At 41.8% G+C, this 24,166-nt stretch overlaps 2 protein-coding genes and 5 non-coding genes across 10 annotated transcripts; 1 reads left to right on the top strand and 6 right to left on the bottom strand.

Annotated features, from left to right (window-relative positions):
- Positions 1-3,779: 3,779 nt before the first annotated feature.
- LOC115105376 (sodium- and chloride-dependent GABA transporter 2-like) lies at positions 3,780-18,603 on the top strand. Of its 4 annotated transcripts, none has more exons than XM_029627346.2 (14): positions 3,782-4,063; positions 9,972-10,106; positions 10,332-10,472; positions 10,608-10,695; positions 11,910-12,042; positions 12,213-12,347; positions 12,486-12,589; positions 12,739-12,863; positions 13,300-13,412; positions 13,645-13,782; positions 16,340-16,442; positions 17,048-17,148; positions 17,444-17,547; positions 17,920-18,603. In XM_029627346.2, the coding sequence occupies exons 1-14, from the start codon at positions 3,928-3,930 to the stop codon at positions 17,960-17,962; spliced, it is 1,599 nt and encodes a 532-aa protein (XP_029483206.1). In that variant the 5' UTR covers positions 3,782-3,927; the 3' UTR covers positions 17,963-18,603. The 4 variants fall into 4 exon arrangements, with proteins under 4 accessions (XP_029483205.1, XP_029483206.1, XP_029483204.1 ...); XM_029627344.2 differs by having other exon boundaries at positions 17,419-17,547; XM_029627342.2 differs by having other exon boundaries at positions 17,377-17,547.
- On the bottom strand, positions 18,466-24,080 carry LOC115105375 (heat shock cognate 70 kDa protein). Its single transcript, XM_029627341.2, is given in 10 exon segments — positions 18,466-18,833; positions 18,835-18,939; positions 19,138-19,370; positions 19,593-19,791; positions 20,013-20,215; positions 20,440-20,995; positions 21,218-21,370; positions 21,472-21,677; positions 21,932-22,141; positions 23,974-24,080. Coding segments are annotated over 9 exon segments (1,989 nt in total). The 5' UTR covers positions 22,137-22,141; positions 23,974-24,080; the 3' UTR covers positions 18,466-18,704.
- On the bottom strand, positions 19,003-19,096 carry LOC115106050 (small nucleolar RNA SNORD14). The gene has a single exon (XR_003859967.1). It is a non-coding gene; the product is annotated as a small nucleolar RNA SNORD14 (small nucleolar RNA).
- LOC115106051 (small nucleolar RNA SNORD14) lies at positions 19,435-19,528 on the bottom strand. Its single transcript, XR_003859968.1, has one exon. It is a non-coding gene; the product is annotated as a small nucleolar RNA SNORD14 (small nucleolar RNA).
- On the bottom strand, positions 20,280-20,373 carry LOC115106071 (small nucleolar RNA SNORD14). Its single transcript, XR_003859985.1, has one exon. It is a non-coding gene; the product is annotated as a small nucleolar RNA SNORD14 (small nucleolar RNA).
- Positions 21,067-21,160, bottom strand: LOC115108816 (small nucleolar RNA SNORD14). Its single transcript, XR_003860406.1, has one exon. It is a non-coding gene; the product is annotated as a small nucleolar RNA SNORD14 (small nucleolar RNA).
- Positions 21,748-21,841, bottom strand: LOC115108812 (small nucleolar RNA SNORD14). The gene has a single exon (XR_003860402.1). It is a non-coding gene; the product is annotated as a small nucleolar RNA SNORD14 (small nucleolar RNA).
- Positions 24,081-24,166: the final 86 nt, after the last annotated feature.

The raw sequence follows: 24,166 nt of genomic DNA, 5'->3' as shown, positions 1-24,166 counted from the left end.
ATTTTTAAAATACGAGTGCATCGGTCTGTGGGACCTCAAACCGATTCAAATGTAGTATGCATTGCTCAGGAAATCGATTCTAACGTAACGAATCGCCAATTCACTAAAATGTTTTGCTTAAATGACTTGTGTACTCTCCTACATTATCTAACTAATCATGTAACCTGTTGACAGTCATCGATCTCAATTCCGAACAACCCCAGCAATATCAGCAGCCTGGACAAACTGCACGCGGTGCACAGCTTGGCGCACAGATCTGGCACATCAGCGCGTTACCTCCAGCATTCAAATGTTTGTAAAATGGCTTGCGCAATATTAGGCTTTATTAGTTGAGTGACAAGCAACTTAATTTCCTAGGTTATTTTTAAAATCAAATGTGCTGTTGAAAATGGCGTTTTACTGGAATAAATGTTACCTAAGCTACCTCCAGGAGAAACAACTCTCATCTGGCTATAGTCTACATGCTGATTGGGATTTACATTACATTTTGGTTGTTTAGGTTCACCATCAGCAATAGTTTTAGTAGTTTTGATTGAAACAATCAGTTAGTCATTTTTAATTATAAACTTGGTGGTTAGAGCCCTAAATGCTGATTGGCTGACAGCCGTGGTAAATCAGACCGTATACCACGGATATGTCAAAATATTTATTTTTCCTGCTTTAATTACATTGATAACCAGTTTATAATAGCAATAAGGCACCTCGGGGGTTTGTGCTATATGCCCTATATACCACGGCTAAGGGCTGTGTCCAGGCACTCTCTGCGATGCGTCTTGCATAAGAACAGCCCTTAGCTGTGGTATATTGGCCATATACATAGGTGGCCATATATACAGTGGGGCAAAAAAGTATTTAGTCAGCCACCAATTGTGCAAGTTCTCCCACTTAAAAAGATGAGAGAGGCCTGTAATTTTCATCATAGGTACACTTCAACTATGACAGACAAAATCCAGAAAATCACATTGTAGGATTTTTAATGAATTTATTTGCAAATTATGGTGGAAAATAAGTATTTGGTCAATAACAAAAGTTTATCTCAATACTTTGTTATATACCCTTTGTTGGCAATGACAGAGGTCAAACGTTTTCTGTAAGTCTTCACAAGGTTTTCACACACTGTTGCTGGTATTTTGGCCCATTCCTCCATGCAGATCTCCTCTAGAGCAGTGATGTTTTGGGGCTGTTGCTGGGCAACACGGACTTTCAACTCCCTCCGCACAATGCAGCTGTTGCAAGAACACATTTTTCACTAGCTGTCCACTGGTTTCAAAAACAATGATTGATAGGCAGTTTGAACTTCTTGAATTCAACCATATTATTGGGTTCAAATACAGATTTAGATTTGTGAACAGCCATCTACAACAACCACAAATCCGTAAGGTGCAAATATCTAAATGAGAGCAGCAGTGTGATTCACATCAATGCAATGTAGATATCAATAATAAGTGATAGCCGTATCGCCACAGACTACACCACTGCTGTCATCCTTACCTCCAAGCGTTTATTAAAATTGGATCATCTTTGGAATTTCCGACAGCAGTCGTACCATTGGAAGACATACCTTGGATTGTAGCCTACAAAAGCTTATTCCTGCTCTTTTCCGGCGATCCATCAAATCCATTTGCTCTGTCATAAAAGTTGTCTCTGACTTGTGACCAGACTCACTCGGGTGAACCAAACTTAAATTTGCGCCTTTTTTCAATGCTGCTTTGAATGTATCACTGAGAAAACAGGTGTCAAAATATTTTTTCCCGCAAACATCCTTTCTGAATTTCAAAGTAATCCTTGAAGTAATCATCTACTTTTTCAAAAGTATCTGTAATCTAATTACAATATTTTTGCTGGTAATGTAACGGATTACAGATACAGTTGTTTTGTAATACCTTACATGTTATCCGTTACTTCCCAACCCTGTATACAAGTTAAAGTTCATAATTACATAACGAGGACAGCAATCACTTTTTCTACCTGCACTGCATGGTCGAAGCAGGAGAAGAAGAGAAGCTCACTCCAAGGATGTCAAAACTTCCAAATGGTTGGTTATGAGATGGGGTGATATACAAAGTTGTGCTATATTTTTATTGGCTATGTCATGGCACATTTTTCAAGATAACTAATAATACATTACTATCTCTAACACTTTTAATCTGCAAAAACGGCAAATGAACTAGTCGGTAGTGGTGACATCAGATCAAAAGTGTAGGCGGTGGGGCTCAACTCAGATGCCTACACAGGCCTACACCATATACATAATTTACACACACACGCACATACACACACACGTCAGCACAGACAGATCCAGCTCAGATAGGCCCAGCTCATGAGCTCGACCAGCAGCAGGTTTTCATTTGGAATGGAAAATGAATGTGTTTATTCAATAGATGTCTCTTCATTCACAGTTGAACCATTTTAAATATTGCCACCCATCAGACTATTGTCAATTTAATATTGTTTTTAGGCTACATCTATTATTACATGTGTGAAATTTGTTTCGATATTCACTGTGTACTAAACATTAGTAGCACCTTCCTGATATTGAGTTGCACCCCCTTTTGTCCTCAGAACAGCCTCAATTCAACAGGGAATAGACTCTACAAAGTGTTAAAAGTGTTTCACAGGGATGCTTGGCCAATGTTGACTCCAATGCTTTCCATAGTTTGGGTGGTGCACCATTCTTGATACACACAGGAAACTGTTGAGCATGAAAAACCCAGCATCGTTGCAGTTTTTGACACACTCAAACCGGTGCCCCAGGTACCTACTACCATACCCTGTTCAAATATTTTCTTGCCAATTCGCCCTTTGAATGCACACAATCCATGTCTCTAATGTCTTAAGGCTTAACAATCTTTCTTTAACCTATCTCCTCCCGTTCATCTACACTGATTGTAGTGGATTTAACAGGTGACATCAATTAGGGATCATATCTTTCACCTGGTCAGTCTATGTCATGGAAAGAGCAGGTGTTCCTAATGTTTTGTATACTCAGTGTAGTTATATGTAGTTTCAATTGGCCATTATCAGATGGGCAGCCAGCTGTCGGGTGAAGGAAGGGCAGGGGGGGTGACATGTCCTGTTTATCAAACAAAAAATGTTAACATCAGTGTGTTAAATATACTTTAGGAAAAGTCAGGGACATGACACTTAAAGTGGCAAAGATATTACAATTTTAAATTAATATATTCTATCTGCAGTGTTAAAGAAACAGCACCTCTCGTGTTAGCCAAACATACCGAATGGGGGGGTTAGACCAAAGGTTGCTATCTATAACCATGTGTGGTGACGTTAGCTAACTAGGACACTCAACAGTTCAGCTAGCCAACTCTGAAAGGTGGGAACCGACAGAGCTAGAGCCCACTAGTAGAAGTTGCTAAAACTAGTGGAAAACTGTTATTAGCGGGATATTAAAGCAGTGGAACTAGCAAGCTAGCAGCACTAATTGCGTGAAAGCTAGGCTACAGAGGTACTGTAGCTAGCTGACAACAAACAATACTGCTATCAAGCTATCTTAGGTAACTTCACTCTGTGTAGGTGAAGTGGTAACCCATACCAAATGGAACAGTTAAGCTTGAGAGCTAGGTTTTCTTTAAAAAGCTCTTAAACAGGTTCAGATTCAACAGAGGCGAAAAATGAGGGGAACCAGGGCAATGCATGGTGTTATATAGACTGGTGGGGCTTAACTCACAATGCCCTAATTGGCCTGTTAGAGGCGTGATTGAATAAGACTTCAGCGAATGACCTGCACGAGGGTATGTCCCATAGTGAGATGTTGAACCCAGGCCACTGGAAGAGAACCCAGAAGTAGCATATCCTCCTCACTTACTACAGATCCAGTGGTAGGGTGGTGACACAACGAGAGTTCCAGTATATTCTGAATAGCGAACACCAAGTTAGAGATCAGTGGATACTACAGGACAAAAAAAGAGAATGAATGTGGAGACTCAGGAAGGGAAGAGGGAACAGTGGAGCTCTAAAACAGAGTTCCTCCTCACAGTTTGTGGTAACGTGGTCGGCCTGGGAAATGTATGGAGGTTCCCCTATCTCTGCTATAAGAACGGTGGAGGTGAGTTATATTTGGGGAATCCCCCATATGGGTCGTTCTATAAATTAGGGTGGAGGTGAGGATTTATTGTAGTGGACATCTTTTTAGGGCTGTTACAAAGTAATTGATCAAAATCTGTAACTTGTTTAATGTTACAACATTAAGATTTAAAGAGGGAACATAGTTTAACCAAAACCTATGTTTACACCCTTTCTCACGGTTGGAGTTTTCACAGATTTGGCAAAAATCATGTGACATAAAACACTACCTTTCTTTCCTTACATTTTTGACAGTGTTATTTGTCGTTTTATACATTAAGTTGCTCCAGCATCTGTGTTAGAGATGTCGACAATGACTATGGTGTTTCTCCTCTCTAATGGCTAGGAAGCTCAGATTCAAACTCCCATTAGACAGCTCTGCAAGCGTTATAATGTCAAAATACGTTCCTTACTCACCAAATATGGAGCTTCACTGAGCAATTTAGGAATATTTTCAGGCTTTTATTAAGACCTTTTTTGGAGGTACATACCAGCCATAACTGGAGTAAATGAAGATAGTGAGTAACAGTAATATTTGGTGAGGAACAAACGTATTTTGACATTATAACGCTTGCAGAGCTGTCTAATGGAAGTTTGAATTGGAGCTTTGTGGGCATTAGAAAGGAAACACGTCACACTCATCGTCGACAAATCTCTAACACACAGATACTAGGGCAATGTTGAGCATTTAACAATTGACTTAGACATTTAACTTCAACCCTGAATGAACCATGGACCTTGCTGTCTGACAGTTTTTTAAATTCAAATTCAAATTTATTTATAAAGCCCTTCTACAATCAGCTGATGTCACAAGGTGCTGTACAGAAACCCAGCCTAAAACCCCAAACAGCAAGCAATGCAGGTGTAGAAGCACGGTGGCTAGGAAAAACTCCCTAGAAAGGCCAGAACCTAGGAAGAAACCTAGAGAGGAACCAAGCTATGAGGAGTGGCCAGTCCTCTTCTGGATGTGCCGGGTGGAGATTATAACGGAACATGGCCAAGATGTTCAAATGTTCATAGATGACCAGCAGGGTCAAATAATAATAATCACAGTGGTTGTCGAGGGTGCAACAGGTCAGCACCTCAGGAGTAAATGTCAGTGGGCATTTCATAGTCGATCATTCAGAGTATCTCTACCGCTCCTGCTGTCTCTAGAGAGTTGAAAACAGCAGGTCTGGGACAGGTAGCACGTCTGGTGAACAGGTCACGGTCCCATAGCCGCAGGCAGAACAGTTGAAACTGGAGCAGCAGCACAGCCAGGTGGACTGGGGACAGCAAGGAGTCATTAGGCCAGGTAGTCCTGAAGCATGGTCCTAGGGCTCAGGTCCTCCGAGAGAGAGAAAGAGAGAGAGAGAATTAGAGAGAGTATACTTGAATTCACAAAGGACACCAGATAAGACAGGAGAAATACTCCAGATATAACAGACTGATCCTAGCCCCCCGACACATAAACTACTGCAGCATAAATACTGGAGGCTGAGACAGGAGGGGTCGGGAGACACTGTGACCCCATCCGACGATACCCCCGGACAGGGCCAAACAGGCAGGATATAACCCCACCCACTTTGCCAAAGCACAGTCCCCCACACCACTAGAGGGATATCTTCAACCACCAACTTACCATCCTGAGAGAAGGCAGAGAATAGCCCACAAAGCTCTCCGCCACGGCAATCCCAAGGGGGGGGGCGCCAACCCGGACAGGAAGATCATGTCGGTGACTCAACCCACTCAAGTGGGGCAGCATGGAAGAGCACCAGTAAGCCAGTGACTCAGCCCCTGTAATAGGGTTAGAGGCAGAGAATCCCAGTGGAGAGCGGGGAACCGACCAAGCAGAGACAGCAAGGGCGGTTCGTTGCTCCAGTGCCTTTCCGTTCACCTTCACACTCTTGGGCCAGACGACACTCAATCATAGGACCTACTGAAGACATGAGTCTTCAATAAAGACTTAAAGGTTGAGACCGAGTCTGCGTCTCTCACATGGGTAGGCAGACCATTCCATAAAAATGGAGATATATAGGAGAAAGCCCTGCCTCCAGCTGTTTGCTTAGAAATTCTAGGGACATAAAGGAGGCCTACGTCTTGTGACCATAGCGTACGTGTAGGTATGTACGGCAGGAGCAAATCGGAAAGATAGGTAGGAGCAAGCCTATGTAATGCTTTGTAGGTTAGCAGTAAAACCTTGAGCATTGCAGTAGTCTAACCTAGAAGTGACAAAAGCATGGATTAATTTTTCTGCATCATTTTTGGACAGAAAGTTTCTGATTTTGTTGGATCAGATCAATGTTGGAAAAAAGCTGTCCTTGAAACAGTCTTGATATGTTCGTCAAAAGAGAGATCAGCGTCCAGAGTAACGCCGAGGTCCTTCACAGTTTTATTTAAGACGACTGTACAACCATCAAAATTAATTGTCAGATTCAACAGAAGATCTCTTTGTTTCTTGGGACCTAGAACAAGCATCTCCGTTTTGTCCGAGTTTAAAGGTAGAACATTTGCAGCCATCCACTTCCTTATGTCTGAAACACAGACTTCCAGGGAAGGCAATTTGGGGGCTTCACCATGTTTCATCGAAATGTATAGCTGTGTGTCATCCACATAGCAGTGAAGGTTAACATTATGTTTCCGAATGACATCACCAAGACGTAGAATATATAGTGAAAACAATAGTGGTCCTAAAACGGAACCTTGAGGAACACCTGAAATTTACAGTTGATTTGTCAGTTGACAAACCATCCACAGAGAAAAACTGATATCTTTCATCGCAACTCCTCCTCCATGCTTCACGGTGGGAATCTCATGTGGGGATCATCTATTCACCTACTCTGCGTCTCACAAAGACACGGTGGTTGGAAACAAAAATCTAAAATTTGGACTCATCAGACCAAAGGACAGATTTACATTGGTCTAATGTTCATAGCTCATGTTTCTTGGCCCAAGCAAGTCTCTTCTTATTATTGGTGTCCTTTAGTAGTGCTTTTTTTTGCAGCAATTCGACCATGAAAGTCTGATTCATGCAGTTGATGTTCAGATGTGTCTGTTACTTGAACAATGTGAAACATATATTTGGGCTGCAATTTCTGAGGCTGGTAACTCTAATGAACTTATCCTCTGTAGCAGAGGTAACTCTGGGTCTTCCTTTCCAGTGGCAGTCCTCATGAGTGCCAGATTGATCATAGCGCTTGAAAAGTTTTTGCAACTGCACTTGAAGAAACATTCAAAGTTCTTGACATTTTCTGGATTGACTGACCTTCATGTCTTAAAGTAATGATGGACTGTCCATTTCTCTTTGATTATTTGAGCTGTTCTTGCCATAATATGAACTTGGTATTTTACCAAATAGGGCTATCTTCTGTATACCACCCCTACCTTGTCACAACACAACTGATTGGCTCAAACGCATTAAGAAGGAAATAAATTCTACAAATGAACTTTTAACAAGGCACACCTGTTTAATTGAAATGCCTTCAAGGTGACTACCTCATGAAGCTGGTTGAGAGAATGACAAGAGTGTGCAAAGCTGTCATCAATGCAAAGGGTGGCTACTTTGAAGAATCTCAAATATAAAATATTTGTTGATTTGTGTAACACTTTTGGGTTACTACATGAGTCCATAGTTTAGATGTCTTCACTATTATTCTACAATGTAGAAAATAGTAAAAATAAAGAAAAACCCTTGAATGAGTAGGTGTCTCCAAACTTTTGACTGGTACTGTACTTTTCAACTTTCGTTTACAACCGAAAATGAATGCGAGTTTAACCTCCGTAAAATACGTATGTTCAACGTAATTTTGTTCATTGAAGTTGATCATTTGCTATTGTCTGGGGGGTCTAGAAAGATTTTTTACAGAGAAAGCATAAAGGTAATGAGGTAATGTTTTCATGTTTCTATGAGTCGGCTTGGACACAGAGTCTAGCTGTGTGCAATTGTGTAGGACGCAGGTTAACGTTTATTGTCATGAGTCTTGTCCGGGAGGCAGAACTGAGCGGCGAGCTGCAAAGTCAAAATGGTCTATATCGTAAAAATGTCTGAAAACCAAAATGAGCTTATTGGTCTTAATTTAAGGTTTGGCATTGGAGTTAGCAGTGTGTTTAAGGTTAAGGTAACTGTTAGGTTTAAAATCAGTTTTTATGACTGGCTGTGCCAGCTAGTTACCAAGCTTCCTCAAGATCAAAGATTCATGATGAGAAACGCTAACCTGTGTGCAAACATACCCAACGCCTTTTGCTTCCATTATTCAGGATATTTAGAATGACAACCCAGGACACAGTAGCTTAGTACGCTTATTCACAAATTATCTTGTGATCAGGCAATGAAATGACAGGACAAATACATTTGTGTCCATGTTACACCTGGAATGTTAAAGGACACAATGCCTTCAGAAAGTATTCATACAACTTGACTTATTCCATATTTTATTTGGATTGTACAGTCTTTGCACATTATTCTTGAAAAAATTATTCAAGCTCTGTCATGTTGGTTGTTGATGTTTGCAAGACAGCCATGTTCAAGTCTTGCCATAGATTTTCAAGCCGATTTATGTCAAAACTGTAACTAGGCCACTCAGGAACAGTCAATGCTGTCTTGGTAAGAAACTCCAGTATATATTTCACCATATGTTTTAGGTTATTGGCCTGCTGAAAGGTGAATTTGTCTGCCAGTGTCTGTTGGAAAGCAGACTGAACCAGGTTTTCCTCTGGGAATTTGCCTGTACTTAGCACAATTCTGTTTCTTTTTATCCCCCAAAAAATCCCTAGTCCTTGCTTATCACAAGCATACCCATTACATGATGCCACCACCACCATGCTTGAAAATATGAAGTGGTACTCAGTGATGTGTTGTGCTGGATTTGCCCCAAACATAACGCTTCGTATTCTGGACATAAAGTTCATTAAAAAAAAAATGTGTTGCAGTTTTACTTTAGTGCCTTATTGCAAACAGAATGCATGTTATGGAATATTTTTATTCTGTACATGCTTCCTTCTTTTCACTCTGTCATTTGAATCAATGTTGTTGATTCATCCTCAGTTTTCTCCTGTCACAGCAATTGAACACTGTAACTGTTTTAAAGTCACCATTGGCCTCATGGTGAAATCCCAGATAATTGTTTTACCCAACTACCAATAGGTTTCCTTCATTGCGAGGCATTGGAAAACCTCCCTGGTCTTTGTGTTTGAAATTCACTACTCGACTAAGGGACCTGACAGATATCTGTATGTGTGGCGCACAGAGATGAGGCAGTCATTCACAAAGCATGTTAAACACTATTATTGCACACAGAGGCCATGCAACTTATGTGACTTGTTAAGCAAATGTCTACTCCTGAACATATTTAGGCTTGCCGTAACAAAGGGGTTGAATACTTATTGACTCAAGACATTTTAGCCTTTCTGTTTTAATTACTTTGTAAAAATGTATAGAAACATGATTCCACTTTGACATTATGGCGCATTGTGTGTAGGCCAGTGACACAAAATCTAAATTTAATACATTTCTAATTCATGCTGTATCACAACAAAATGTGGAAAAGGTCAAGGGGTGTGAATATTTTTTGAAGGCACTGTATAGTTCTAGGCCTTTGTCGTTGTTAGGAGTTATTGACCAATTTGCCATATTTTTCATTTTATTCCTGTAAGCACACTCTTGAAACTACATAAAAAGTTTTTTATTTTCGTTTAAACCATTTTGAAATGTTTATCCCATATCACACATTGGCCCTTTAATTAATAGAAAGATCTATATTGCTTTAAAAAGTGGGTTAAGTAAAGATACCAGTTACCAGTATGAATATAAGTTAAAAAGGGAGCTTGATTAGGGTCTGTAGGGCACAAAATCACTAGTAGCCTGCCTATATTGCGAGTTCACAACATACATATTTATATATGTCTGTTCTTAGGTGCCTTCCTTGTGCCCTACCTGCTGTACGTTGGGCTATGTGGTCTTCCTCTGTTCCTTCTCGAGACATCAATTGGTCAGTACACCCAACAGGGCATTGTCACATGCTGGAGGAGCTTATGTCCGCTTGCTGAAGGTGAGATGTTGCTATACTCCTTCATTCTACTACAGGCAAAAAGGTTAAAGGGATAATTCACCCAAATTACCAAATTACACATTGTTATCAATACCCTGTAAGCAATCCATACTTTTTCCTGGTCCAAAGACTTATGCAGAGAAAATAAACCAATATTTAATTTTGTAATTTGAGTGAACAATCCCTTTAATGTCCCACCTCATATTACCTGTTAATTCTCCACAGGTGTTGGCAGGGCAGAGCTTCTCATCCTGACCTATGACTCTATCATTTACCTCGTGATCCTGGCCTGGACTCTCTTCTACCTGGTGTTCTCTTTCAGTTCTCAGCTACCCTGGGCCAGCTGTGGTAACACCTGGAACACAGGTTGGTAGGCCTACATTCTCTGCATGGGGGTAAAACAGGTTATATTTTACCAGAAAACAATGATACATACACAAAGTTACTGTATATATGTTTTTGGGAGAGAATTCCATTTGACTTTAATTACTTTTTGATTAGATCAATGTGTGGATTTCACTTCACTAAACCATACTGCCAACTGTACCTCCAACATCACCACTACTTCTGCTGCCACTGAGTTCTGGGAGTAAGTAGCCTGCCCCACACAACACAAAGCAGCATAAGATAAATACTGTATATGAAAACTCTGCAAGACCTCCCTTTAATAATTATCTTACACTAAAATGATGTACAGTATCTGAAATGGCACCTATTCCCTAGAATAAAAAATAGTGCACAACTTTTGTCCAGTGCCCGTATGTCAAATGTATTGCATGATATAGAGAATAGGGTAACATTTCAGATGCAACTTAAATGTAGCTTGAACTGAAAGTCTCCCTCTATCCCTGTTTATACCTGGTGCTAACATGTGTCCTTTGTCCTCATCTTGTCCATAGGCTGATTGTGCCCACATTTTTAGACAGATTAAGATGATTAAAAGACGCATTGATCTTTCTGACCACCTCCGGAGGAAGTCAGGCATTGTGTCTGGATTTCTTACAAGATGGATATGGACAGTGAAACCATTTAAATCATCATTATCCCGACCTCTAAAATCATTGTCAGGTGACACCATTTATGAAATCAATATAGGCCTATGTCCTAAAATAAAATAAACAATTTCAAGTAATATCTGGCAAATAATTTGCATACAGGGAGAGACCAGGAAATCTGTTCACAATTTGGACACAGTGGACAGCATACCATGTATAGACCCATGTCTAAAAATGTGGGCACAATCAGAATGTGGATAAGATCAGAACAAAGGACGCATGTTCGCCGGTAACCAGAATCCCGATATTTCCCAATTCCCAAGAAAAAATAATAATATGAGAACTCGGACAAGTAATAACAATTTATATGCTGCAGTAATGGAAAAACACAAAATAAGCAGGTGAAAATAGCTGTATAAAACAAACATTAACTCTCTGGCTTCATTCATACATTAGACCAGGCATCACAATGCTAGCAGTCTACCATATTGACTCAACATAAAGTCCCCAATAGAAAACATCTCTTACTTGCATGGCTTCTATGAATTGTATTGCTGACTATCATGTGTAGGCGACCTCTCGACGCAGTTACGAATCTCCAACCTAACTGTGTGGCACTGGCAAAGGCTTCAAAATAAAAACTGTGGCTAGGCTACTCACTGTTTCCAAAATGGCTGATAGATTGTGTCCACAAAAGTATCTAGGAAACAAACATTTGCAACATTGTTCCATGTAACACTAACAAAAGTGAGAGCACGGGCTTGACTAGTCACCAGGTATAAACGGGGCTTCTGTTGCCCTCCCCCAGGCGTCGTGTGTTGGCTATCTCTGGAGGCATTGAAGAGGTAGGCAGTGTAAGATGGGAGCTGATGCTCTGTCTCCTCGCCTGTTGGGCTGTCTGCTACTTCTGTGTCTGGAAAGGAATCAGGTACTCAGGAAAGGTCTGTATAAGAGTTTATGTATATCTTACTACTACACATGATTACACCAGTAAATGTTAAATTACTTCACACATCCATGGAACTACCATAAATCTGATTGTTTAGGTACAGGTGGTAATTGTGCTATGGTGGTAAGTTTTGTTTTTGTCCATACTGGTCCATTTCATTAGGTGGTGTATTTCACTGCCACATTTCCCTATCTGATGCTCTTCGTGTTGCTGGTGAGAGGGTTGACTTTACCTGGAGCTTGGGAGGGGATTCAGTTTTACCTGTATCCAGACCCAGTCCGCCTTGCAGACCCCCAAGTAAACATTTGCACCTTTTCATTTGCACATTCATTGAAGGACAAGTTCCAAGCTAAATATGATCAAGTCTTTGCATTCCACTTCTCAATTTCGTGCTGTCGAATTTCTACATGCACTAATGAATCTCTCGCCAACCAGGTCTGGATGGAAGCAGGAACGCAGGTGTTCTTCTCCTACTGTATTGGACGGGGAAGTCAAACTGTTTTGGGAAGCTTCAACAAATACAACAATAACTGCTACATGTAAGACTGTTCAGTTTTAACAATACATTTTGTTTCTTAAAACATCTATACTTCAATGGATATGTAGAATTTAATAAAGAACAACTTATTCCAATTTTATTAGTTTGAGCACAGTTATAATTAGCATATTTTATTTTATGTCCATTCAGGGACAGCTTTTGGCTGTGTCTGCTGAATGGTTGTACCAGTTTTGTGGCTGGATTTGCAGTCTTCTCGGTGCTGGGATTCATGGCACAGAAACAGGGTGTTTCTGTCGCGATGGTGGCAGAGTCAGGTATGGTGTGGCCGTCACAGTGGCCTTCTGTTACAGCTTTGTGCTTGTTAAAAACGTGTCAATTTTCTTTACGGATGCAGTCAGTTCAGCATGTCACAGCATTATTTAGGGTTATAATTAGTGTCTTAAATGCAATGCTTAAATGCTCAATATGAATGTGAAAATGATAAATGCATTTACCATTTTCACATTCCAATTGAGCATTTAAAACATTTACATTTATCATTTTCACATTCCAATTGAGGATACATGCACTGCATTTCTACTTTTTACATTCCAATTCTTCATTGCATTTTAGAATTGGCACTGATAACAATCCATAATGTTGTAGCATACTGTGCCATGACATGCACACAAAAAACTGCATCTGTATCATATGCTAAGAGCATAGTTATTAAGTTATTTTCCTCCAATTCTTGTTTACTGTTGCTCCTAGGTCCTGGTTTGGCATTCATCGCCTTCCCCCAGGCAGCAGCCATGATGCCCTTGCCACAGCTCTGGACGGTCTGCTTCTTCATTATGCTTCTTCTGCTGGGAATTGACACACAGGTTATTTACCATACCTAAAGACCATGCCCAGCCAACACAGAATGTTCTTGTAACATTCCCTTAAGGTTCTCTTTTGGTTATTTGACAAATAACTTTCCCACAACGTCCTGGGAACCAAACTTTGTTAGCTGGATGTGGTCTACATGCAAGGGTTGATAAAAAAAAATGGGTTGTGTTGATCCCACAATGTATTGTATCTTGATGTCACTTTTATCTTCCTTTTCTATTTTAGTTTGTCATAATGGAGGGAGTGATAACATCTTTCACAGACTTATTTCCTGTTACACTGCGAAGGCCCCGATATCGAGAGGGCTTTGTGCTCCTCTTCTGTCTCTCCTGCTTCCTTATACAGCTGACTCTGATCACAGAGGTGAGACATTGAATTAGCTCCTAATCAACTGTTTTAGACAATGTCCAGAATGATAATGAGTTTATTTTAACTGTACATAATAGAGTGTAAGGAAAAGGTCAAAGAAAAAAATAGAACTTCTGTGCAGGTGAGGTAAATGATAAAGTCCTGCCCTCCGCACACAGGCGTGCACACTAGGCCCAGACCAAGGTAAAGAATGTTTCATAACAGCAGGTCGTCATTGTAAATAAGAATTTGTTCTTAACTGACTTGCCTAGTTAAATAAAGGTTAAATAAAAAAATAAAAAATCTGGAAGTGTTGCAATGACCACAGTGTTGATTTACTGACTTCATTAATCTAGCTATCTTCAGTGATATTGTGTATGATTGCTTCCATGTGCTCGATCTCTGATTCTACACTTCACATATGAATATCAATAGGATCAGCTTTAATATTGCAGACAGATTGTGGCTTCCATAAATGTAATTGTCTGCAACATTTCCAATCCCTCATATATTTTTGGGGTATATATACACTTCCGTTCAAAAGTTTGGGGTCACTGAGAAATGTCCTTGTTTTTTAAAGAAAAGCACATTTTTTGTCCATTAAAATAACATCAAATTGATCAGAAATACAGTGTAGACATTGTTAATGTTGTAAATGACTATTGTAGCTGGAAACGGCAGATGTTTTATGGAATATCTACATAGGTGTACAAAGGCCCATTATCAGCAACCATCACTCATGTGTTCCAATGGCATGTTGTGTTAGCTAATCCAAGTTTATCATTTTTAAAGGCTAATTGATCATTGGAAAACCCTTTTGAAATTATGTTAGCACAGCTGAAAACTGTTGTTCTTATTAAAGAAGCAATAAAACTGGCCTTCTTTAGACTAGTTGAGTATCTGGAGCGTTAGCATTTGTGGGTTCGATTACAAGCTCAAAATGGCCAGAAACAAAGTACTTTCTTTTATAACTCGTCTATTCTTGGTCTGAGAAATGAAGACTATTCCATGCGAGAACTTTCCAAGACACTTAGGACACTAAAGAGGCCTTTCTACTGACTCTGAAAAACAACGAAAGAAAGATGCCCAGGGTACCTGCTCATCTGCATGAACGTGCCTTAATCATGCTGCAAGGAGGCATGAGGACTGCAGATGTGGCCAGGGAAATAAATTGCAATATTCGTACTGTCAGACTCCTAAGAAAGCACGACAGGGAGACAAGACGGACAGCTGATTGTCCTCGCAGTGGCAGACCACGTGTAACAACACCTGCACAGGATCGGTACATCCTAACATCACACCTGCGGGACAGGTACAGGATGGCAACAACAACTGCCCGAGTTACACCAAGAACACACAATCCCCCCATCAGTGCTCAGACTGTCCGCAATAGGCTGAGAGAGGCTGGACTGAGTGCTTGTAGGCCTGTTGTAAGGCAGGTCCTCACCAGACATCACCGACAAAAACGTCGCCTATGTGCACAAACCCACCGTCACTGGACCAGACAGGACTGGCAAAAAGTGCTCATCACTGACGAGTCTCGGTTTTTTCTCACCAGGGGTGATGGTCGAATTCGCGTTTATCGTCGAAGGAATGCGTGCTCCACCGAGGCCTGTACTCTGGAGCGGGATTGATTTGGAGGTGGTGAGTCCGTCATGGTCTGGGGCTGTGTGTCACAGCATCACCGGAGTTTGTTGTCATTGCAGGCAATCTCAACGCTGTGCGTTACAGGGAAGACATCCTCCTCCGTCATGTGGTACCCTTCCTGCAGGCTTATCCTGACCAGACCCTCCAGCATTACAATGCCACCAGCCATACTGCTCGTTCTGTGTCTGATTTCCTGCAAGACAGGAATGTCAGTGTTCTGCCATGGCCAGAAAAGAGCCCGGATCTCAATCCCGTTGAGCACGTCTGGGACCTGTTGGATTGGAGGGTGAGGGCTAGGGCCATTCCCCGCAGAAATGTCCGGGAACTTGCAGGTGCCTTGTTGAAAGAGTGGGGTAACATCTCACAGCAAAAACTGGCAAATCTGGTGCAGTCCATGAGGAAGAGATGCACTGCAGTACTAAATGCAGCTGGTGGCCACACCAGATACTGACTGTTACTTTTGATTTTGACCTCCCCTTTGTTCAGGGACACATTATTCCATTTCTGTTTGTCACATGTTTGTGGAACTTGTTCAGTTTATGTCTCAGTTGTTGAATCTTATGTTCATACAAATATTTACACATGTTAAATTAGGCGTCTACTTCCAGCTTACACATATATACAATGGGGCAAAAAAGTATTTAGTCAGCCACCAATTGTGCAATTTCTCCCACTTAAAAATATGAGAGGCCTGTAATTGTCATCATAGGTACACTTCAACTATGACAGACAAAGTGAGATAAAAAATCCAGAAAATCACATTGTAGGATTTTTAATGAATTTATTTGCAAATTATGGTGGAAGTATTTGGTCTTTTGTTTGTTTTTAGTCCCATCCTTCAGCTTCCCTCAACTTCTCCCATCTATCTCTGAACACCATCCAGTCTTGATTTCTGAAGGACATTTTTTGTTCTTCTAATCTACAGGGTGGGATCTTTGTGTTCCAGCTCATTGATTACTACGGCTGCAGCGGAGCGTGTGTTCTCTTTGTGGCTGTGTTTGAGTCACTGGCAGTGGGATGGATCTTTGGTAAGTGTAAATCCACTGTGACTGCAGCCTTTTTTTCACCCCGGCCACGATGGTGGAAAAACATGAGTCTTAGCCTTCATCTCAAGCACTAGAGTTGTAGTGGTGAAAAAGCCCCATTATACTATACACAACCACTCAGTTTTTGTAATCATTTGGTTTGTAAACTGCCTTTCTCTCATTGTCTCCTGGACTTGCGTTTATAGCCGTGGGGAAGAAAATCTGAATAAAAAATGTCTCTCTAGCACTGGGCCTTTACTAGTATTAGTGGACCGATATAGATGTCTGTACATAGGCTGGTCATCCAGGTTTGTACCTGTAGTAGATGGTCCATCACCATGAAGAACAGCAATGCACAATACAGCAATTGAGTACATTGAAACATCAAGTGGTTTATGATGTGATGTGGCTCGGTTGGTCGAGCATGGTACTTGCTTTGCTAGGATTGCGTGTTCGATTCCCACAGGGGACCAGAATGAAAATGTATGCATTCACTAAGTTGCTCTGGATATGAGCGGCTACTAAAAAGGACTGCAAGCACCCCCACCCCTAAACTACTTCCCGTGGCTATGCGTGAGTTGTCAATAAATCTGTTTTAAAATCCTCAGGGGCAGATCACATGGAGGATGCCATTAAGGACATGACTGCACAGAGACCGTGTGTCCTCTTCAGACTGTGCTGGCGTTACTTCACCCCACTTGTGTCTCTGGTGAGTTAGATTGGTGCTTGTGGTAAATATTTAAAGCTGTACATCTTATAAAAGTAGACATATGCTAGACATTTAAGGTAATTTCTGATTGAACCAACATTACTGTATACAGCCTCCACCCACGCTGGAACGTTGCCTTTACATGTAAATTGCGTGGATCGTCTGTGCTATGGCTTGAGTCTAGGTCTTACTCATTGGGTGCTTCGCTTTTAATCCATATCATACCAGACTTCCTTTATTTTACACATGGTGGACTATAAACCTCTCAAGTTTAACCGCTGGTACATGTACCCAGACTGGGCCTATGCACTGGGCTGGGCCATGGCCCTCTCCTCCATCCTCCTGGTGCCACTGTGGGGGATTGGCAAGATCTGCGTTGGCACAGGCAGCCTCAGACAGGTTCGTACTTAGTGAAATACACATGCTCTTATCCAGAGTGATTTACAGTAGCAATTAGGGCCAAGTGCCTTGTCCAATAGCACAGATTTACCAAGTCAGCTCTGGGATTCAAACCAGCAACTTTTCAGGCTACCTGCCACATATATAGAATGCTGAGCATTACTCTTAAAGGGACAACAATGGCATTTTAGCCCTTGTTCTACTTCCCCAGTTTTGGGTAACATTGCCCTAATACTAGCGCTGGCTTGTGAAAATTCATGTGTGAATGCAACTACACATTTACTAAATGGTATGATGCAAGTGTGAAACAAGGCTGCATTTGTAAAAGTAAAGTTGTGAACATGTTTGATCTATTCAATCTTTCTTTACTAGCGCTTGGCTGTCCTTTGTCACCCCGATGACGACCTCCCTCTAAGCCGGCAGGGGAAATGCCAAAACTCAGAAATGGAGACATTGCAAGATATTAACAAGCACATATGAGCTTCATTTTGCTTACCAAGGAGACAGCTAAGCGCTGGGCATTAAGCAGTGATATTGTTTGACATCTTGTTTATTAAAACTATATCTCACGCAGTGGCAGTCCTTGTATTTAACTAACCAATTTTATGTTTCCATAGGCCAGGTGACAATGGCCTTATTGGGCCTTTTTGGCTTTGGTTAGGCACACAAAGATAATTTACCAACATGACTTATTAGTCACTTAATGCAAAGCAATTGGTACCACATAAAAAAAAAATTGGCCAGGTATGAATGGGTGCAGGACCTCAAGACATCTTTACACTGGTCTAGCAGCTGGAAGTTTGTGGGAAGCCACAAGCAAGATTGAACTTTGTCACGACAATATTCACCAAAATATGGCCCTTCCTAACATCTTCCCTTATCCAAAGTAGTGTAAAGGACCCAAACATTTAGAAGGTGGAAGGTCACAGTACATTTTATTTTGTCCTAAAGGCATTGTGACAAAGGCAGATGACAACTGAGAAAATACACATGTGAAATTTGACAGCTTAGTTGTGCTAACAGAAAATTACTGTTCCCTGTTGTGTAGCAAACAAAGTTGAAAAATATGTGATCCCTCAACCTTTTTCAAATTTCACTCCTTGACAAGTCATGAGACTCAGACACAAGAGGGTAGAACACATTTCAAACTTTGCTTGTTAGGGGGAGGTAGTTTCAGAAACAATGGAATGTTTAGTCGACTTCCTCAATGGTTGGTCCAGATGATCCACCACCTCCAGGAGCAGCACCACCAGCTCCAGGGAATCCGCCAGCCATGCCCTCAGGCATACCGCCGGGCATCCCACCAGCACCCTGGTATAGCTTGGTGATGATGGGGTTGCACACCTTCTCCAGCTCCTTCTGGTGGTGCTCATACTCTTCCTTCTCAGCAGTCTGAGAAATGCAAAAAATTAGCAAAACATACAACTTTAAAATACCAATATATTTCACTTTAAGTCGCTCAGACATCCAAGGAAGGTATTGGGCCATCTTTGGTCTTTCAACCTCTGGTGGAAACTACGAATGGCAGGAGTAAACTTCATCACAGCAAGTGGTCCAAGAAAGTACAAGTCACCCCAATTAAATTCTTACCTGGTTCTTGTCCAGCCACCCGATGACCTCGTTGCACTTCTCCAGAATCTTAGTCTTGTCCTCGTCACTGATCTTCCCCTGCAGTTTCTCATCTTCCACAGTAGACTTCATGTTGAAAGCGTAGGACTCTAGGGAGTTCTTAGATGAGACCTTGTCACGCTGCACATCATCCTCACACTTGTACTTCTCAGCCTCCTGGACCATGCGCTCAATGTCCTCCTTGCTCAAGCGACCTAATGGAAAATAATCAAATCAACCAATGTTTGACCTAAACTACAATCACCTGTACTATATCTGTCGCTCAGACATCCAAGGAAGGTATTGGGCCATCTTTGGTCTTTCAACCTCTGGTGGAAACTACGAATGGCAGGATCAAACTTCATCACAGCAAAACTATTGGGGCTAGTAACCATTCCCCCTTTCCAGTGTTAAACTACAATGAAATCCAACATTACCCTTGTCATTGGTGATGGTGATCTTGTTCTCCTTCCCAGTGCTCTTGTCTGCAGCAGACACGTTCATGATGCCGTTAGCATCGATGTCAAATGTGACCTCAATCTGAGGAACACCACGAGGTGCAGGGGGGATTCCAGTCAGCTCAAACTTGCCCAACAGGTTGTTATCCTTGGTCATGGCCCTCTCACCCTCATACACCTGGAGGATACAGTCAATATTAGCAAAACATACAGGTCTTCAAATGAGAAGTACATTTCACTAAAAGCCGATCAAGACATCCAAGGAATGTATTGGGCAATTTGTCTTTCAGCCGCTGGTGGAAACTACAAATGGCAGGAGTAAACAGCATCACAGATAGTGCCCAAAGGAATTAGGAAACATTGCTCTGAAATTGACATTTCTTGAAGGCCCCCGCTCACCTGAATGAGCACACCAGGCTGGTTGTCTGAGTAGGTGGTGAAGGTCTGAGTCTGCTTGGTTGGGATGGTGGTGTTACGTTTGATCAGGACGGTCATGACACCTCCAGCGGTCTCAATACCCAGGGACAGGGGTGTGACGTCCAGCAAAAGCAGGTCCTGGACATTCTCAGACTTGTCACCCGAGAGTATGGCTGCCTGGACAGCTGAAAATGAGATTGGGAGGTTAGACACATTGAGAAACATGACTGTAGATGCACTGTGCCATTGTCGCTCAGACATCCAAGGAAGGTATTGGGCCATCTTTGGTCTTTCAACCTCTGGTGGAAACTACGAATGGCAGGAGTAAACTTCATCACAGCGAAACTATTGATTTAAGGCTCATAATTGAAGCCCATTGGCAACAGCGCAAACATGATCAGTGATTTACCTGCGCCATAGGCCACAGCTTCATCGGGATTGATGCTTTTGTTGAGCTCTTTGCCGTTGAAGAAATCTTGGAGCAGTTTCTGGATCTTGGGGATACGAGTGGAGCCTCCGACCAGGACGATGTCGTGGACCTGGGCTTTATCCATCTTGGCGTCGCGGAGGGATTTCTCCACTGGGTCAAGGGTGCCACGGAAAAGGTCTGCATTGAGCTCCTCAAAGCGAGCCCTGGTGATGGAGGTGTAGAAGTCGATTCCCTCGTACAAAGAGTCGATCTCGATGCTGGCCTGGGTGCTGGAGGACAGGGTGCGCTTTGCCCTCTCACATGCGGTGCGGAGACGGCGAACAGCCCTCTTGTTGTCGCTGATGTCTTTCTTGTACTTGCGCTTGAACTCCGCGATGAAGTGGTTGACCATGCGGTTGTCAAAGTCTTCTCCACCCAGATGAGTGTCTCCAGCAGTGGACTTGACCTCAAAGATACCATCCTCGATGGTCAGGATGGACACGTCAAAGGTGCCGCCACCCAGATCAAAGATAAGGACATTCCTTTCAGCACCGACCTGAAACAGAAGAGAAATTCAGTATTTGCAACGAGTACAAGCAAGCCCTGATCTATGACATGGCTAAATATTCGCTCAGACATCCAAGGAAGGTATTGGGCCATCTTTGGTCTTTCAACCTCTGGTGGAAACTACGAATGGCAGGAGTAAACTTCATCACAGCAAATAAGCACTGCATTGCAGTCCTTTTCAACAGAAAAAATATAATGTAATGGAGTTAACCTTCTTGTCCAAGCCGTAGGCAATGGCAGCAGCAGTTGGCTCATTGATGATACGCAGCACATTCAGCCCCGAGATGGTACCAGCATCTTTGGTTGCCTGGCGCTGGGAGTCATTGAAGTAGGCAGGTACAGTAACAACAGCATTGTTGACAGTCTAGGGAGAAAAAAAATGTCCATGCATTTGAATAATCCAATAGACCAGTCATGGTAAACTCACAACACCTCCTGTTACAGAACCAGCCACACAACACTTACTTTCCCAAGGTACGCCTCAGCAATCTCCTTCATCTTGACCAGAACCATAGATGAAATTTCTTCTGGGTAGAAGGACTTAGTCTCTCCTTTGTATTCAACTTGGAGCTTAGGCCGAGTAGAATCATTGATAACTTCAAAGGGCCAATGCTTCATGTCCGATTGAACAACTCCATCATCAAACCTGCGGCCAATCAGTCTCTTAGCATCTGCAACAAGACAACCAGTTAATTTAGCATTTTCTACAGAGATATGGAGTCAAGCGAGTTAAATGGCGTGTCACTCAGACATCCAAGGAAGGTTTTGGGCCATCTCTGGTCTTTCAACCTCTGGTGGAAACTACGAATGGCAGGAGTAAACTTCATCACAGTGAACAAGCGTTTGAACAAGCGTTGCCACAAAGTCAAAAACTATAAATCACCAATCTTATTTTAGGAGACATTACCAGAACGTAAAAACGTACCGAATACTGTGTTGCAGGGGTTCATGGCAACCTGATTCTTGGCAGCATCACCGATGAGCCTCTCAGAGTCAGTGAAGGCAACATAGCTTGGCGTTGTCCTGTTGCCCTGGTCGTTGGCAATGATTTCAACCTTGCCATGCTGGAACACACCCACGCAGGAGTAGGTGGTCCCGAGATCGATGCCGACTGCTGGTCCCTTAGACATGTTACCTGGACAACGAAGAACAGCATGGTGTCAGGTAACAAATGACACTATGCGAGAATACAACAAACGCAGTAAACAAATCAGCAGTCACTAGAAACCAATGTGGTCATCAAAATACATAGGTCATTTGTAAACATTAGTTACCCCTGTAGGCCAGACTCAAGTACCATCCTAGGAATGCTCCAATGTGGGACGGGACAGGTCTTTGAAAACTGCTAATTTCGTGTTCACATTTGCAATGGTATTCCTCAACCTAACCGAGTAAGATTGATGAGACATTGTATTGTCAAGTAGTGTGGCAGAGTCCTGATTGTGACTCATGGTCATCTTCACTGAAAGCGAAACACCTCCACTCCTGTCATTGTTGTGAGAAAGGAAATAATTGTACCAAGTTGCGCCTTGTAGCTACATTGAAGTTGGTTGTCAGGGATAGTTCAAGATTAACATTTTTGGCACCTCAGACACTACCTAGTGCCATTTGCCTCTTAGGGGCAGGCATGAAAGTAGATGCGCAATTAGTCATTGTAGTTAATTACCACATGTTCTCAAATGTGCAGGAAATGGACCCATCTGAAGTTACAAACTATTTCAGGCTGTATCTGATTTAACTCAAGAAACGGCAACGAGCGCACTGAGTTCACAGGGGAAATATTATATAAATAATTCAACCAATTAGTAGTTTGAAACACTAACAATATGACCACCCCAACTTAAGATGGACTAACATGTTAAATTTAAAGCCACTAAGCATAAACCGCAGCCATTTCCTGGTTGCCAAAACTGAGATTTTCCCCAAATAGTTTAGTCAACAACTATAGGGTAGAGAATGATCGCACCATCGAAACTACTAAATTATTTTCCAAAGCCAAAAATACTTTCAGCTGGGGTACAAAAGAAAGTAGAAGCAGAAAGGAAACTTCAGACCTGGAAGCATAGAAATGGCGCACCCATATCAGATCTACCGCTTTTAAGATATCAATTAGAGCTCTATAACTCGCATGTGAATTACGGTCAGGTCGCCCAAAAAGTTAAGTGTATTTGATACCATTGACTAGAGAAACAACAAAATTCATTTATTTTAAGTCCTACGCTCAAAATAGAGATCGATATAAAGAGATCATACGGTATAACACAATAACCAAAGTCATATTTGTCCCCCGAAATGCCTATGAGAGTAAGGTAAGCAAAACTAAAGTATCGACTAACCAATAAAACGTTTAATTCAAGATAATGTGCTCATGTCTACACCAAGTTAAGCAACAGATACCGGTATGTACCGGTATTACACTTCAGTAAGAACTATGGACGTCCATATGTGCGTCACATCACGCGGGGTGCCGAGTCTCTAGAACGTTCTAGAACTAGGCCGACCACGAGGGTGGACGCGCGCCATATCCTGGTATACCGCATACAAACGTTGTTACCTAGTGCAGTGACAACTGTTTGAAACTGTCGATCGAATATCAATCAAATAATTATTAGCTGTGATGTGTTAACCACGACATTAAAGGTTGACCGATTAATTAACAAATAAAGGCCAACTAAAAGCTAACTAGTTACCCAACGTTAACAGTTAAATGATACCAAATGATTGAAAAATGTAAATATATTGCAGTAATTCCGAGTTACAGCTAGATCAGTTAGGTAAGTTTTACAAGGTTTAATTGGTCGACTAGGTGATAATGAAAACTACAAGGCCAAGTAGTTAATTTACGTTAGCCAGCCTTGTCTTCCGGATATAAAATGTACCTGCTTGTGGTCAGCAAAATAAATTACGGTGAACTAAAAAACGCTTTCATTATTACATTACTATTAAATTAAACCATTTCTTACTTACCGAATTAATTATTTGACCGAAGGTGATGCTGATGTTGATCGGAGTTGAACAATGGCGAAGCCTCCCTTTCTTCGCCTTGTGTGTTGTGAGAGAAAGAAGGAAGGATAAGTCTACCATTACTATATAAACGGCAAGGCAACCAATCATAGCTCAGGATTCAACTTGACATTCCAAAATACCAATAAAAACACAG

The sequence above is a fragment of the Oncorhynchus nerka genome, linkage group LG22 (genome assembly GCF_034236695.1).
Source record: "Oncorhynchus nerka isolate Pitt River linkage group LG22, Oner_Uvic_2.0, whole genome shotgun sequence".
NCBI lineage: Eukaryota > Metazoa > Chordata > Actinopteri > Salmoniformes > Salmonidae > Oncorhynchus > Oncorhynchus nerka.
Note: the sequence above shows the minus strand (reverse complement) of the source record. Positions and strands in the feature narration are given on the sequence as shown.

Excerpts from the sequence above, each read along its gene's own strand:
- LOC115105376 (XM_029627342.2), top strand. The coding sequence starts at position 3,928 with ATGAATGTGGAGACTCAGGAAGGGAAGAGGGAACAGTGGAGCTCTAAA. Across the intron at positions 10,473-10,607 it reads TGGTAACACCTGGAACACAG|ATCAATGTGTGGATTTCACT; the intron begins GTTGGTAGGCCT and ends CTTTTTGATTAG. Across the intron at positions 12,864-13,299 it reads CGCGATGGTGGCAGAGTCAG|GTCCTGGTTTGGCATTCATC; the intron begins GTATGGTGTGGC and ends TGTTGCTCCTAG.